Below are 16,712 nucleotides of genomic sequence, written 5' to 3'. Positions count from 1 at the left end.
CGTTTGTTGTGGGCCCCGGCCCAACAAACTCCAAAGAACTCCAGAATGCATCGCTTGAGCCAGCGATGACCAAACGGGTTATTTCTCCCGTGGGATGCAAACCATCGTTGACAGTATCTGTAGCCTACTAAGCTCACGGATGCAAGAGACTCACGCAAGGGGGTAAAAGGGGAGAAGTCCCGGGCCCCACTAACCAGGACGTGGCGGAGCGTTGTCGGGGCACACGAAGCAGGCATCATCGCCGTAGCACATGCCCTTCTTGCGGATGCCTTGCGGAAGTCCTGCCGAAGCCACAGCTGGCCGTCCCCAGGGTTTCGTCGCGGATTCGGTTGAGAGAGGCCCCAGGACGGCGCGGGCCACCCGTCTCCATAGGAGAGTACGAGACATGGTGCGGGGAAGCCCAGCAGCCACGGCCTGAGGAGGCAAGCGAGGGAAGGAGGAGAAAGAAGGGGCGGCTAGGCCACCCCGCTGCCGCTGCTGCTTCAAGGAGCCACGCAAGGCCCGTCCTCCTCGCCCTCGCTGACCCTTTCCCTCTCCCATAGGCGCCCTGCCCCTTTCCCTCTTCCCCCAAAAGCCCCTAAGCTGGCCCCTGCCCTCTGGCTGGGCTGGGCCTGCCTTCCAGCCGCCCATGGACTGGCCTCGCCCCGGGCTCCGACCTCCCTTCTTCCATCCCGGCTTCCCTGAGGCCTTTCCCCGCCCCAACCTCCGGCTGGGCTGGAGCCCCCTAAGGCAGCGGCTCCCTTCCCTCCGCTGGGCCTCCTCTCATACTCGCCTCTCTCTCCTCCTCCGCTTCATTATCTGGGACTAGCGCACCGCGCCAACAGGAGCAGCGGTTTCGGCGCGCCTCGGCATCGGCCTTTCTCTCTCAAGCGGCCGCTTCTCGCGGCCCGGTCATGCTCAGCCGCCATCTTTCGTCTCGAACCGGTCCGCTCATCTCGCGCTTTCTCTCCCGTCGCCGCCGCCTTCGGGGAAAGAAGCCGAAGGAGCGCAGGAGAAAGGAAGCCCCCTGGCGAGCGCGTCAAGGTCGGCTCCGCCTCTCGCCGGGGATCAAGCCCTCCTCCTCATCCTGCCGCCGCTCCCCACCATACGGGCCTTGCACAGGCCTCTGGGCTCCACATTGGCTGGCATGGACCGACATCTTATTTGCATAGAACAGCCCCCTCCCTATCCCTGGCCCTTCTCTTACCTCTTTGCCGTTCGCAGCCATTCCCACTGGCGCCGACGTCACCCAGCGCATGCCGCCTGGGTTGCCCCGTTTGTTTGGCGCCTAGACGCCTCTCACCGGGCATGCAGCGCGGATGGGAAGCTTGGGTTTTGTTCCCTTTGAAAGAGGGAGGAGAGGGGATGGACGGGGGGGGAGGAGACGGGGCCATTCGGGGCGTGGTCGCCTCCGTCCCCTCTCTCCTCTTAAGGGCGTCCTTTGGCGGCCAGGACGCCTTCGCCAGCAGGCGGGGAGGGCAGGGCAGGGCAAGAGGCGCCGGCGTGAGGGGCTCCATCTGATGCGCTCCCTCGGGGCCTTTGTGGGTTTTTACTCAGGCAACGGATTGTGACGCCTTTGCTACGCCAGGCCCTCCCAAAAGAAACGCCCCTCTGACCCTGGTTCAAGGTCACAAAAGCCCCCGCCTTCAGGCTGCGTCAGCACGGCGAATTAACCGGCTTGACCCCGCTTTATTGCCAGGGCTCATGCTATGTAACTCTGCAGGGTAGCTTGCTGAGGGAGAGGGGCAGCGTGGTGCACTAGTTTGCGCATTGGATAGGACTCTGGGGCTGCGTCCTACATGGAGAAATAACCGTTTGGCCCGCTTTAACTCTTTCTATTATCTATTAATGGATAATAATATAAAAAAGATAAAAACTGTCTGTTATCTCTTCTGTTGTAAGATGCCCGGATTCCCAGTGATTCCCAGTGGAATACATCCTATTATTCGTACTGTATTACTATTATTCTTATATTATTATTATAATTATTTTCGGCTCAAGGCTGTTGACATCCTGGATTGGAGCTTGTTGTGGGCCTGGATGAGTTGGGATTTGGAGCTGGTCTTCCCAGGCTGATCCACACTGGAGAACTAGTCCTGGCACCGCTTTCAGCCTGATCAAGGCTATGGATGAGTCAGCTATGACAAGCGTCAATCAATGCCACATTTTGCATCCCAAATCTTAACAAGACCCTCTGCCCTTGGGACACTTTACTTCCCCGTCTGGGCACCAGGGGAGACGGAAGAAAATGCCTCAGGTCTTGTATTTGGCTGGCATCGGCAGATCTTCGTGTGGACCAGCAGCCTCGGGTTAACCTGAGACTGAGGGCACTGTAAACTCTGGGCTGTTTTAGTGTTTCTTCTATTTTGGTGACAGGAATGATGCCTAGTTTCAGAGGCTTCCCTGAAAAGAGTCACAATTGAGTTAAGGTTTCATTTGCTGAGATGGGATGTTCCGATCAGTGAGTTCCAGCTGGTTCACTCAAATCTGACAAAGTGGAGCAAACGTTGGATTGCGGCGTGGCCTGTTTTATTTTGAGGGGGGGAAGCCCCTGCAAAATATGGCTGTATCCCAAACTGGAGCAATAATCAGTCTCGGCACTGCTTTAACTCTTTCTGGCTCCAGGCTGTGGAATTGGGCGTTGGCATCCATTCGGGGCCCCACTACTCCAGCTCCCAGAATTCCATCGCCTGACCAGGGCGTTACAGCAGTGCAGTCCAAACGGGTTATTTCTCCAGTGGGGGAACACGCCCCTAAGACGGGGAATGTGGGAATGCAGACCCTGAAGGGCTCAAATGGGGGAAGCAGCTAGGGGCTTCCAGACATTCTTGGCCTACAACTCCTATGGACGCCCGCCTGCATCGACAACAATGCTGGATGATGGGAGTTGCAGCCAAAGAACATTCCAGAGACCAACAGAGGCCCGTGGTCTATAATATGAATCGTTTAGTGTCCTTCAATCGGCCCCTGCTTCAGGATCCAGGATTTAGCTAAATAGCACTGCAGTTGAGTTCTCTTAACCAATGTAGCGGTTTCATCTTCCGTGTGTCCCTCCTTTGCATATAAATAAAAAGGTACTACTAAAAATTACACTGTTCTCATGAAATCACCAAAAGGCATTCAGCACATAGGCAGATGCATAATGCAGAAATATCTGGTTTGACACTGGATGGCCATTGTCCGGCGAGCTTTGATTTTGAGTTCCTGCATGGCAGAATGGGGTTGGACTGGATGGCCCTTTGGGTCTTCCGCTGTTAGGTTCTATGCTTTAATGGCTGGGCTCAATGCTGTGGAATTCTGGGAAACTGCAGTGTGGTAGCTCCCCAGAGCGGATCACACAAACTAGCCCCCATCAGGTGCTGTCAATCTAACCTATAAGGTGCTGTCCGTGTAAAGCCATAGATGTCAATGTCGCCTATAAGCAGCTCCTCACTGAAGAAAAATTATTTCTCAGTGTGGATGCTGCTATAGGCTAGATGGACCTTAGGTCCAAACCACGGTTCAAATGGCGAACAACCCAAATCGCCTGCTGCGCGCCCTCTATCCTCATTGTATTTCACTCAGACCCATCTTACAGCTAAGTAAAGTTAAGATCTCGCTGAATCTTAGTAAAGGTTGTTCCGTCTTCTTTCTCTTGCCAAGCACTGGTTCAGAGGTGTGTGCTGACCTAGGTCCAAACACCTGCAGAAATCACCCGTTTGAGACTCTTACCGCCCTGGCTCTTGCTAGGGGATCATGGGAGCTGTAGTTGATGTGACACGGTGCTCTCTGACAGAGAAGGTCTAAAAGTCTCACAAAACGACAATCCAGGATTCCATAGCATTGAGCCAGAGCATTAAAGAGGGTCTTCCGACTGGATTATTTGCCGGGGTTTTGGTCCCTTATCCCCTGATTCTTGTTTGTGGAACGAAGAAGGGATATATTAAAGATAGAGAGCAGGTGGTGCAGCGGTTGAAGTGCTTGGACTATGAGTGGAGACAGGTTTGAATCTTGGTGAGGCATTCAAACGACTGGGGATTTGGCAAGTACATCTCTCAGCTTCAGAAGAAGACCATGATGACAACAGCCAACATGAACCCAAAATTTGCCCAGGAAAACTCCGTTGCGATGCTAAAGTGATGCGAAGCGCAATAACATACACACACAACAGTTAATAAATATATAATAATTGTAAGAAGATTCGTTAAATTCTTCCTGTTTTCCATTTTACAAAAATGTTCATCTCAGATTAACAACAAAACAACAACAAACCCTTGTGTTTGTAAAGACCAGTGAACTCTTTGGACTCACACATTTGTGCAAGCAGCCCATTTCCTCAAATGCCTCATGGCAAACTGAGTTCCTCCATGCTTATGCGGCACTGGCTGCGATCCACCACAGCCTATGCCAATGAAGAACTGTTTTTTCTTTTATAATCTAGTATCATTAAGGTTTGTTGTGTGTTGTTATGCTGCAATGGACTCAGCACGGCTCCCCCACCCCGGAAACATCTTTCAATGTAATCTTTCGCTTTAATCTCCCAAGTATGCCTGCTCACACCCCACTGAGTTTTTCATTGAGCTTCCAATTAATCCTCCGCTAAACATTCTCGTTTTAATCCAATAATTCATTTAGCAATGGTGGAAGTTTTTGCCTCTCGCCAAGGCTTCCATTGGTGGGATTTCGTTCTAAACACACACATTCCAAGGAGGTGACCGTGTGAAAAACAATGCGGCCCACTGCAAACTTTCACCCAAGCGGCTGAGTCCTGGAGGCCTTTGACCATGCAAATGGCACATGTAAGTCCCCTTTGATCTAACATTCCAGCAAATGTACTTTTTTTGGGGTTTTCTTGCCATTTAATTGATTGGGAGAAAGGGAAGTTGATTTGAGTGGTAAGAAAATCTTTTCCGTGGCGTCACCGGGGACGCATTTGCTCCTTTTGGGTGCGAAATATGGGAAATCTCGAGGACCATTTGGGCCATTGTCTTTTGCCAGGGAACCGACAGTTTGCCTTGCCTTGCCCAGCAAATGGCAAAAAGGGAAGGATGGATCCACTTTTCCTTCTTAATAAACACTTAATGCAATCTCGGAGGATAGAGTAAGGAACAGTCGGAAGCTTGAGGTGATTCACACAACAATGGCTGCATTTCAATGCAGAAATAATCCAGTTTGACCACTCACTGTCATGGTTTCAATGCTCTGGCATTTTGAGAATGGTTATTTGTTGAACACAGTACATGTTGAAAGGATCTAGGAGTCCTAGTAGACCACAAGCTGACCCGTGTGGGCTGCAAGCTAAAAACGCCAATTGGATTTGGAGATTAATTGGTTGACACCACTTTAACTGCCATGGTCAATGCTATGAATTCTGGGAATGGCAGTTCTTGTAGCAGCCACAAGACTATATTGTGAGACAATTCTGCACTATCCACTAATTTGTAGCAACTGCAAGGACCACAGCGTGAGCTGGTGATGGTGGAGCTGTGTGTGGCGCTTGTCACTCTTAGGGCTCACAATCAGCTGCATGCGTCGGGTGCGGTCTCTGAAAGGGTCGCCAACCCTTGCGAGAGTGAAACGTGGGCAAAGGCCGTTCCATTGAAGACCAGTCCTTCTTGTGAGGTTGTGAGGTCACGCTGGCAAGGGCTACAGTGAGTAATCGGCTTGCATTGTGCCTGCATGCCACCATGGGACTCGGAAAATATGACATTTGCACGCAAACAGATTTGCAGTAACTTGGAGTTTGCGCAACTTACAAGGGGCATGCTGATGTTTCTTTAGCCAAGGCTCCACAAGATGGTCCAGGTGCCCTCTTGTGTCAGTGCCAGCTCAGCAAGCCCGACAAAGGTTGGGGGTTACGCCAGGTGTCTGTCAGCCCAAACCCCAAGAACTGAGATTGACTCTTTCGTTGGCAGAAGTTTTGGGGACAACCGCTACTTTATCGGTTCATGTGGTACGCATCCACCTCTTGATGAGTTAGCTCTGGGCTTTGCAGCTTCAAGGCTGTACCTGTCAAAGGGACACCAAAGACAGGCTTAATGCAAAACTCTGAACAACGTTTGAACAGACTTCCTCTTATTGCTGGGAAACTTGAAAAAGGACAGAGGCTTTGTGCCATACGCACACGTTATCAGAGAAAACCAGTGAGGGTAGTGATTTAGCGTTGCTTACACACTCTGGAGAACCAGGGTTCCAATCCGCTTGGTCCAGAAACCCACTGGGTGCCTTGTCCAGTCACCCTCTCTCCAGCTTCAGGAGACAAACAGGCATCCCCCCTCTGACTAATGTTGCAAGAACACCCCCCGCTTAGGGTTGCCTGAGTTGGCAACAACTTGAAGCACCCAACAACAACACCGTGTGAACTCCTTTCCCAGGTAGAATGTCTGTTTGTATGGCTGTGTGTCGTGATGCGCTTTCCGCGTCCACCTGACAGTTTATGGAGCGCATACGTGCCCCAGGGTTTCCTTAGTCCGGATTCAGGGTGGCTCTTGCTGTTCCATCCTCTGAAACCGAGCCTCCATCACCTGGGATGCTTGGTGGCTTCCCATCCAAGTCCTAACCTGTGCAGGCTGCTTCGATCATGCTGTGCCTGGTGCCCCAACAATGGCGCTCCAGAATCCCATAGCATGGCGCTGTGGGCAGGTTGAAGTGGGCTGTCATCCACCCTGGGAAAGAAACCTGGTTTTGGATCACTTTAACTCTCTCTTGCTCAAGGCTCTGGATTCTGGGCGTTGGAGTTTTTGTGGGCCCAGAGCGGAGCTCTGGGCCCACAACCAACTCCAACTCCCAGGAATTCCATAGCCTTGAGCCAGAGAGCGTTAACAGCTCTGCTCTGGCCCCAACAACTCCCAGATCCATAGATTGAGCCAGAGAGAGTTAAGCTTGCTTCTGGGCCCCCAACAAACTCCCAGAATCAAGCTTGAGCCAGAGAGAGTTAAAGCTATTCTCTGGGCCCACAACAAACTCCCAGAATTCCATAGCCTTGAGCCAGGGCACTTAAAAGCGGTGCCAGCCGTGTTATCTCTCCAGTGTGTGAATGCCGCCCAAAGAATCCCCAGTTCCCCGCGGCGCCTCTAGGGGACGCTGTGGGCTGGTTCTGGGCTGGCTGCGGCCGCCCTCCGGCGTGCCTTTGCGCGGTCTCCCAGCAACCGTGGCAGTCGTCTCAATGTTGCATCGGGCCGCAGAGGCCTAGCCGGGAATGGCGGCCCGCGCGGCGCGCTGGCCTTGCTCTGCTGGCTCTCGAGGGCTGGCCATTCCACACCTCACGAACGGACGCCCGCCTGGGAGCCTCCCCGGGCCCATCCAAGGGCTCCCCCGGCCGAGGAAGAGGGAGGAGGGGCAGGCGGCAGGCCCGAGGAGGCTTCTCGCTTGGGCCCTGCCGGAGCCCCTCACCGCGGTGCGCCGCCCCTTTGCAAAGAAGGAGGGAGTGGAGGTCCAGTCTACATTGTGTGGATGCAGGCGAAGAAGCCTGAGATGGCTGCTCCTAAACCCTGGTCCCTTGGAGCCGGAGAGCGGTCTCTGTGGCCTGGGCAGGGTTCACATGGGCGCCCCCCAACCCTGGCCTCTTTCTTGCAGTGCCCAGCGTGCACCTGTGCACTTCCTGGTGGAAGTGCGATGTCATTGCTGCTGCGACCCCCTCGCACCGCCCCGCTTTCCGCCTCTTCACGGCTGTTCTGTGCCTCTGGTCCGTAGTTCTTTTAGAGTTGCTTTAAAGGCTGCAGTGCCCAGCGCTTAATCCAACGGAAGCAAATCATTTAAACAAAACTGCCAATGGCATCCAGTCTACACAATACTATTTCCAACATGAATAGACTGGTTAAAAACGCAAGCATTTAAAACAATTCAAATGGCTTCTGTGTTTGTCGAGATCGCTGGCTTGACACTGGGCGGCTTTCAGAGCTGTGTCGCGACCCTTGGCGCCCGGCTGCGCGGACGTCAGTGCATGATTGGTAGTCTGGATGATGTTTATATATAAGCTAGTGGTATTTACTCTCATATCAGATTTCTCAGTGCTGCGTCGATTAAACTCAACACGCTCCGTTAAACCATGTACCCCCTACAAAAAGGTTAAAACCATCACCTGTGTAGCACTTTTTGAGTGCAGGCAGAACCTTCCCAGCTCTTGAGTATAGGTTCGAATGAATGCGCAATGAGAGCGGTTCCAACGTATGCGCGGTTTATGTACGTGCTGTTCCCCTTCAGGGAGGCATGAACCATCCCCAAGAACCTAGGGCAGCGTCAGTATGCCTCGACTGGTAAATCAGCAAGAGAAGAACACTTAGCAGTGTTTCATATGCAGCAAAGGATATCTAGGCTGTACCGACAGCCAAAATTAAAGCTGCTTCCAGTCCCCCGTGGAGGTATTGTTCCATGATGCACATGTCCTATCGAGTCCAGAATTAGCACCAAAAGCCACGCTCCGTCCTTCGGATCGGAATGTGGCTTTGGTGCGACTTCTGGATTTAGGACATCTGTGCATCATTGAAACACCATACCTCCATGTGATGGAAGGCAGCTTATTTTGGCGTCTGTCACAGGCCCTAGATCATACAGTTAATAGCGTGGAAGAGACTGCAAGGGCATCGAGCCCATTCCCATTCTGCATGCAGGAAATCAATCAAAGCATCCCTATGACAGAGGCCATCCAGCCTCTGTTTAAGGAGGCTTTCTAGCGGGGATTTTGACGTGAAGATTGATTATGGTGAAGTAATATCTACTAATCTGAATGGTATGATCCCTGGTAGTAAAAACCTGCATATCTGGGTTGGTTATACTCCTTTCCATTTCTGGTAGTTGTATCCGGTGATGGAACATTGTAGTTGGTCCCTTAGAGATGACGAATTATGAGTGGACCTTACCATGGGGAGGGCTAGGGCTAAATCTGTATTAGTTCCGTTAGAGTGAACACCATTGAAATGAATGGAATAGATTAAAATGGTTTACCTACAAGGGCTTATTCATTTCATTAGATTTGCCTCTAGTGGGGCTTAATGTTGCGAGTTATCCCTTTGTATCATTTGGCTGCAACACCCTTGGTTGTGTTTTAACAAAACTCTTCTTTTTTTTCACTTTTATTTTTTCCTTTTTTTTTTTTTTCTTTTTATTTTTTTTTTTTTTCTTTTTCTTTTTTTTTTTTTTCTTCTACCGTGACAGCACCAGCCTCAGTTTTGCTGCGGAAAATGAGACTTTCGTTTGTATCTTAACACCTTCCCTCCTCTCTCTGTCTTGTATCATAACAATAAAAATCCAATAAACATATATTTTTTAAATACTGTATGTCCTTCCAGGGGAAGGGTTTTTTTTTAAAACACAACAAGGTGTTTTCAGCCAAATGGATACAAAGGGCTAAATCCAAAACTAATCCCCATAGAGAAAATCTAATGAAATGAATAAGCCTTGTAGGTGAACCATTTAATTGATTTCCATTCATTTCAATGGTTCACTCTAACTGGAAACTAATATGGATTTAGCCCATAGCCCTCCCCATTATTATGGATCCACTCTAATTCATTTCATCTCTAAGGACAACTACAATGTTCACTCACCCGGATAACAGCTCCAGAATGGAAAGGAAGTAAACCAACCAGATATGCAGTTTTGACTACCATGGCTCCTTACAATTCAGAATTAGTAGGATATTAATCCACCATAAGCATCTTTCAGTCAAAAATCCCCTCTAGAAAGCCTCTTTAAACAGAGGCTGGATGGCCATCTGTCAATAGGGATGCTTTGATTTGGGTTTCCTGCATGGCAGAATGGGTTGGGCTCGATGGCCCTTGCAGTCTCTTCCAACGCTATGACTGTATGATTCTAGGGCTGTTTACAGACAGCCAAAATAAAGCTGCTTCCAGTCACAGTGGGGTATGGTGTTTCAATGATTCACCGTCCTAAGAGTCCAGAAGTCGCACCAAAGCCCCATTCCAGCCCTAAGGACTGGAGCGTGGCTTGTGCGACTTCGGACTCTTAGGGATGTGCATCATTGAAACACCATACCTCCACTGTGACTGGAAGCAGCTTTATTTTTGGCTGTCTGTAACAGGCCTAGATCTCCTTTTCTGGCATATGAAAACACTGCTAAGTTTCTTCCTCATGTGTGGATTTTACACATTCAAAAGGCATACTGACTCTGCCCTTATGTTCTGGGATGGTTCAGCTCCATGAAGGGACAGCACTACCTAAAACGCCGCATACTTGGACCCGCTCTCATTGCTCATTCATTCAGAACCTTATACTCAAGGGCTTGGGAAGGTTTGCCTTCACTCCAAAGTGCTACAACCGAGTGTTGTTTTAAACCTTTTTTGGGGGGGTTACTTGTTTTAAACGGAGCGTGTTGATTTTACGGACCTGCCCTGAGATCTTGATCTAGAGAGTAGGATACACAATATCTATATAGATAAACCGTCAATCCCAGCGACAAGTCATGCACTGACTCCGCCGCAAGCCTGTCTCAAGGGTCTCGACACAGATCTTACCAGCCTGCCCAGGTTTCAGCACGCTATCTCTACAAACACAGAGCCTTTGAATTGTTTTTATGCTTGCTTGTTTTAACCAATTCTATTCCATGTTTGATATGTATTTGTGACTGTATGCCCTTGCAGGTTTGATTTCAATTGATTTGCTCCTTTGTATGTACAGCGCTGGGCACATTCAGCGCTTTAGAAGCAAACTCTAAGAAGAACTTACGTGACAGAGGCACAGAACAGGCCGTGAGAGGCTGAAATCGGGGCGGTGCAGAGGGGGTCGCCAGCAGCAATTGACATCGCACTGGTCCACCCGGAGTCACAGGTGCACGCTTGGCACTGGCAAGAAAAGAGCCAGGGTGGGGGGGCGCATGTGAACCCTGCCCAGGCCCCAGACTACGCTCTGCGGCCTCCAAGGGACCCGGTTTGCAGCCATCTACAGGCTTCTTCGCCTGCATCCACACAATGTATACTGGACGCTCCCTCCTCCTTTTTCAAAGGGGGCTGCTCACCGTCGGTGAGGGGCTCCGGCCAGGGGCCCAAGCGAGAAGCCTCCTCGGGCCTTGCCTCCTCTCCTCCTCCTCTTCCTCGGGGCCTGGGGGCCTTGGCTGGGCCGGGGATGGCTCCCGAGGCGGGCGTCCGTTCTGGGGGAGGGTGGTGAAGGGGCCAGCCCGCCGAAGGAGCCAGCAGGGCAAGGCCAGGGCGCCGCTCGCGGCCGCCATTCCCGGCTAGGCCTCGGCGGCCTAGGCAACAGTGAGACGCCTGGCCAGGCGTTGCTGTGGGACCGCGCAAGGCACGCCGGGAGGGCGGCTCAGCAGCGCCAGAAACCGAGCCCAAGCTCCCCCTAGAGGCGCGCGCGGGGAACGGGAGGGCTCTTTGGGCTGCATTCACACAAGGGAGATAAACGCTTGGCACCGCTTTAGTGCCCTGGCCAGGCTATGGAATTCTGGGAGTTTGTTGTGGGCCAGAGCAGAGCTTTAATCTTCTGGCTCAAGGCTATGGAATTCGGGAGTTTGTTGGGGTGCCCAGAGCAGAGCTTTAACTCTCTCTGGCTCAAGGGGCTATGGAATTCGGGAGTTTGTTGGGGCCAGAGGCAGAGCTTTAACTCTTCTGGCTCAAGTTATGGAATTCTGGGAGTTGGAGTTTTGTGTGGGGCCCAGAGCTCGCTCTGGGCCACACACAAACTCCAACACCCAGAATTCCATAGCTCTTGAGCCAGAGAGAGTTAAAGTGATGCCAAACCCAGGTTCTTTTCCCGTTGTGGTGCAGCCCCACTTCAACTGCCACAACGCCATGCATGGGATTCTGGGAGCGGCCATTTGTTGGGGCACCCAGGCACAGCATGGATGCGAAGCAGAGCCTGCGCCTGGTTAGGCTTGGATGGGAAGCAGCAAAGCATCCCAGGTGCTGGAGCTCTGTTTCAGAGGATGGAACAGGCAAAGCACCCCCTGAAGTGCCTTTCCTAAGGAACCCGTGGCACTTATGGCGTGCCATTAAATCGTCAGGAGACTGAAAGCGGCACAACACACAACGCCATAAGAACACAGACATTTCTGAACACTGGGAAAGGTAGTTCACACGTTGTTGTTGTGGGTGCTTTAAGTTGTTGCCAAATATGGACCCTAAAGGGGGGTTTCTTGGCACACATTAGTTCAGAGGGGGATTGCTTTTGTCTCCTGAGGCTGAGGAGAGTGTGACATGGCCAAAGGCAACCAGTGGGTTTCCATGGCAAGCGGGATTTGAACCTGTCTCCAGAGTTGTAATCCAACGCTGAAATCACTACCCTCACTGGTTCTCTGATGAAGTGTGGCGTATGGCACCAAAGCCTCTGTCATTGTCAAGTTCCAGGCATAGAGGGGAATGTCTGTTCAAACTTTGTTCAGCAGTTTTGCAATTAGACCTTTTTTTGGTGTCCTTTGACAGGTAGCAGCCTTTGAAGCTGCAAAGCCAAAGCTAAGGCTCATCACGAGGTGGATGCGTACCAATGAACCTGATAAAGTATGCTGTTGTCCCCAAAAGCTTCTGCCAACGAAAAGAGTCACTCTCAGTTCTTTGGTGTTGGGCTGGAACAGACATCCATGGCAACCCCAAACCTTTTGTCTAGGGCTTGCTTGATCTGGCTTGAGCACAGAGGGCACCCTGGACCATCTTTGGATTCCTTGGCTAGAAAGAAACATCAGCAGTTGCCCCTTGTAAGTTGCGCAAACTTCCTAGTTACTGTCAAATCTGTTTGCGTGCCAAATGTCATATTTCAGAAGTCCCATGTTGGCAGGCAGGCACAATGCAAGCGGATTACTCAACTGTTAGCCCTTGCCAAGCGTGACTCACACTCACCAAGAAGGAATGGTTTCAATTGGCGGCCTTTTGGCTCAACTTTACACTTCTCCGCAAAGGGTTGGGCAGCCCTTCAGAGACCGCACCCGACTCATGCATCTGATTGTGAGCCTAGAGGAGTGACAAGCTCCACACTCATTCCACCACTCACCATCTCACTGTGTTGTCCTGTGCAGTTGATCAGATTTAGTGAATAGGTGCAGAATTGTCTCACAATATAGTCTTGGTGCTGCTACAAACTGCCATTTCCCAGAATTCCATAGCGATTGGAGCCATGGCAGTTAAAGTGGTGTCAAACCAGATTATCCCCAGAATCGCATTGGTCTTTTTAGCTTGCAGCAACCACACGTTCAGCTTGTGGTCTACTCGGATCCTAGATCTTTCAAACATGTTACTGTTGTCAACAAATGACCATTCTCAAAATTCCATTAGCATTGAACCATGACAGTTAGTGTCAAATGGATTATTTCTGCAGTGTGAATGCAGCCTATGTTGTGTGAATCAGCCTCAAGGCTTCCTAGCTTTCCTTACTTATCCTTCAGAAAGATTGCATTAAAGTGTTATTAAGAAGGAGAGTGTGGATTCCTCCTTCCTTTTTGCCATTTCTGGGGCAAGGAAGGGCAACTGTGGGTTCCCTGGCAAAAGAACTGGCCAAAATGTCCTCAGATGTTCATATTCGCACCCAAGAGGAGCAAGTGGTCACCAGGTGATGACGCCACAGAGGAACGAGTTCTTCCCACTCAAAGTCCACGTTCCCTTTTGCCAATCAATTTAATGGCAAGAGCAACAAAAAGTACTCTTTTGCTGGATTTTAGATCAAAGGGGACTTACATGTGCCATTTGCATGGTCAAAGGCCTCCAGGAACTCCAGCCGCTTGGGTGAAGTTGTGGGTGGCCTGGCATTGTTGCACCCGGTCACCTCCTTGGATGGGTGTTTTGGAACGAATCCCACCAATGGAAGCCTTGGCGAGGAGGCACAAACTTCCACATTGCCTAAATGATTATTTGGAATTAAAACGATGTTAGCGAGATTATTTGAAGCTCACTGAACAAAACTTCAGTGGGTGTGAGCAGGCATACTTGGGAGATTAAAGCGAAAGATTACATTGAGATGTTTTCGGGGGGGGGGGGCGTGCGAGTCGCAGTTGGCATAACAAAACCAACAACAAGCCTTATGATACTAGATTAACAAGTCTTCATTGGCATGGCTTTGGTGGATCGCAGGCAGTTCCTCGAAGCTTGAGGGAGCTCAGTTTGCCCTGAGGCTTGGGATGGGTGCTGCCCCAATGTTTGTAGTGGTTCACTGGTCTTTCAAGCCACCGGTTTGTTGTTGTGTTGTTGTTTGCTGCTGACTTTTTTTAAATTGAAAACATGAGAATTTAACAACTTCTTTACATTATTATATATTTATAACTGTGTGTGTTGTGTGTATGTTATGTGCCTTCGCATCACTTTAGCATCTCAACTGGAGTTTTCTTGGCAAATTTTGTTGAGTGGATTTTGTCATCCATTGTCTTCTTCTGAAGCTGAGAGGAGTGTGACTTGCCCAAAAGTACCCAGTAGGTTTGAATGGCTCAAACAAGGATTCAAAATGGGTCTCCACTCATAGTCCAAACACTTCAACGTGCCCCACATGGCTCTCTCTCTTATATACTTACTTTCTTCTTCCACAAAACAAGAATAGCAGGGGAGAAGGACCAAACACCCTGCAGAAATAATCAGTCTGAGACCGCTTTAACTGCTTGGCTCATAGCTAGGGGAATCCTGGGAATTGTCGTTTTGTGAGACATTTTAGCCTTCTCTGTCAGAGAGCACCGGTGTCACAATCAACGAAGCTCCAGGATCCCCTAGCACAGAGCCAGGGCAGTTAAAGCAGTTCATCAAACTGGGTGATTTTGCAGGTTGTTTGGGACCAGGTCAGCAGCACACCTCTGCAAAACCATTGTGGCAAGAGAGAAGAAGACAGGAACAACTTTACTTAGATTCAGCGATATCTTAACTTTACTTAGCCTGTTAAGATGGGTCTGAGTGAAATCAAAGTGAGGATTAGAGGCGCTCAGCAGGGATTGGGTTTGTTCCATTTTGAACCTGTTTGGACTAGAGGTCCACTCTAGCCTATAAGGCAGCATCCACACTGAAGAAATAATTTTCTTCAGTGAGGATGATTGCCTTATAGGCTACATTGACATCTATAGGTTAACACTGACATCAACCTTATAGGTTGATTTACAGCACCTGATGGGCTAGTTTGTGGTGGCTCCGCTCTGGGGATCTACCACAAAAATGCAGTTCCCAGAATTCCACAGCATTGAGCCAGGCCAGTTAAAGCTAGAATCCTTAGAGCTGGAAGAGACCCAAGGGCCATCCAGTCCAACCCCATTCTGCCATGCAGGAAACTAACAATCAAGCATCCCTGACAGTGGCCATCCCAGTGTCAAACCAGATTATTTCTGCATATGTGCTGCCTGAGTGTGCTGAAGCCTTTTTGGGTGTTTGCATGAGAACATGTTGTACATTTTTATTAGTACCTTTTTATTTTATGACAAAGAGGGACAACACTGAGAGATGAAACCTCTACATTGGTTAAGAGGAACTCAACTGGCAGGTGCTATTTTTCTAAATTGGATCTGAAGGCAGGGGCGATGAAGGAGCACTAAACGATTCGATATTATAGACCAGCGTGAGCCTCTGTTGGTCCTTGGATGTTCTTTTGGTGCAACTCCCATATCAGCATTGTTGTCGATGCAGGTGGCGTCCATAGGAGGTTGTAGGCACGAATGTCTGGAGGCCCTAGCTGGCTTACCCATTTGAGGCCCTTCATGGTCTGCAGAGTCACGTCGCCGTCTTAGGCTTTATCCACCTGGAGAAATAACCGGTTTGGCACTGCTTTAAATGCCCTGGCTCAAGGCTATGGAATTCTGGGAGCTGGGAGTATTGTGGGCCCCGAGTGGCATGCCAAAACTCCCACGAATTCCCCAGGCATTGAGCCAGAAAAGATTAAAGCAGTGCCAAATGGATTTTTCTCCAGTGTGGATAGCAGCCATTATTGCAGGGGCTCCCCCTCAAAAATAAAAATAGCCCACTCCAGTCCAACTTTGCTCCACTTTGTTCAGGATTTGAGGGAAACCATCTGGGGACTCAATGTATCGGACACCCATCTTCACAAATGAAACCTTAACTCATTGACTCTTTTCAGGGAAGCCTCTGAAAACTAGGCCTCATTGCTGGCACCAAAAAAGAAGAGAAGCACTAGAACGCCCAGAGTTTGCTTGCCCTCAGTCTCAGGTTGAACCCGAGTGCTGCTGGTCCACATCGAAGAATTGCCATGCCAGGCACATAGCAAGACTGAGGGCTATTTCTTCTCTCTTGGTGCCAGACGGGAGTAAAAGTTCCAAGGGAGGAGGGTCTTGTTAAGGAGTTGGGGATGCAAAAGTGTGGCATGGATTGACTCTTGTCAATAGGTGACTCTACCATAGCCTTGAGTCAGGGGCAATGAAAGGGGTGCCATACTATTTCTCCAGGGTGGATGCAGCCTGGGAGACCAGGGCCAAATCCCAATCAGCCAGGCCACAACAAACTCCAACTCCAAATGTCAAAGCCTTGAGCTGAAATAATATAATAATAATAATAATAATAATAGTAATACAGTAATAATAATAGGTTATATGCACTGGGAAATACTGGGATCCGGGCAGCTTAAAACAGTGAGAGGATAACAGACAGTTTTATCTTTTTTTTTATTATTTCCTTAATGATATAGAAAGAGTTAAGGCGGGGCCAAACGGCGTTATTTCTCCAGTGTGGATCAGCCCCAGAGTCCTAGTCCAATGCTCAAACTATTGACCACGGTGCCCTCCTCTCAGCAAGTACCCTTGCAGAGTTACATAGCATTGAGCCCTGGCAGATAAAGCGGGGGTAAGCCGGGTTAATTCGGCGTGCGGAGCAGCCTGAGGCGGTGGG

At 50.0% G+C, this 16,712-nt stretch overlaps 1 protein-coding gene across 1 annotated transcript in view; it reads right to left on the bottom strand.

The window, feature by feature from the left end:
• The window catches only part of TCTN1 (tectonic family member 1), a 10,341-nt gene extending 9,801 nt beyond the window's left edge, over nt 1–540 (bottom strand). The window contains exon 1 of the mRNA XM_042441882.1: nt 226–540. Coding sequence (XP_042297816.1) covers nt 226–540 — 315 coding nt within the window. The remainder of the gene's footprint in view (nt 1–225) is intronic.
• Nucleotides 541–16,712: the final 16,172 nt, after the last annotated feature.

The sequence above is a fragment of the Sceloporus undulatus genome, chromosome 10 (assembly GCF_019175285.1).
Source record: "Sceloporus undulatus isolate JIND9_A2432 ecotype Alabama chromosome 10, SceUnd_v1.1, whole genome shotgun sequence".
Lineage (NCBI taxonomy): Eukaryota > Metazoa > Chordata > Lepidosauria > Squamata > Phrynosomatidae > Sceloporus > Sceloporus undulatus.
The sequence above is the reverse complement of the archived record's forward strand: the minus strand, read 5'-3'. Positions and strand labels throughout refer to the sequence as shown.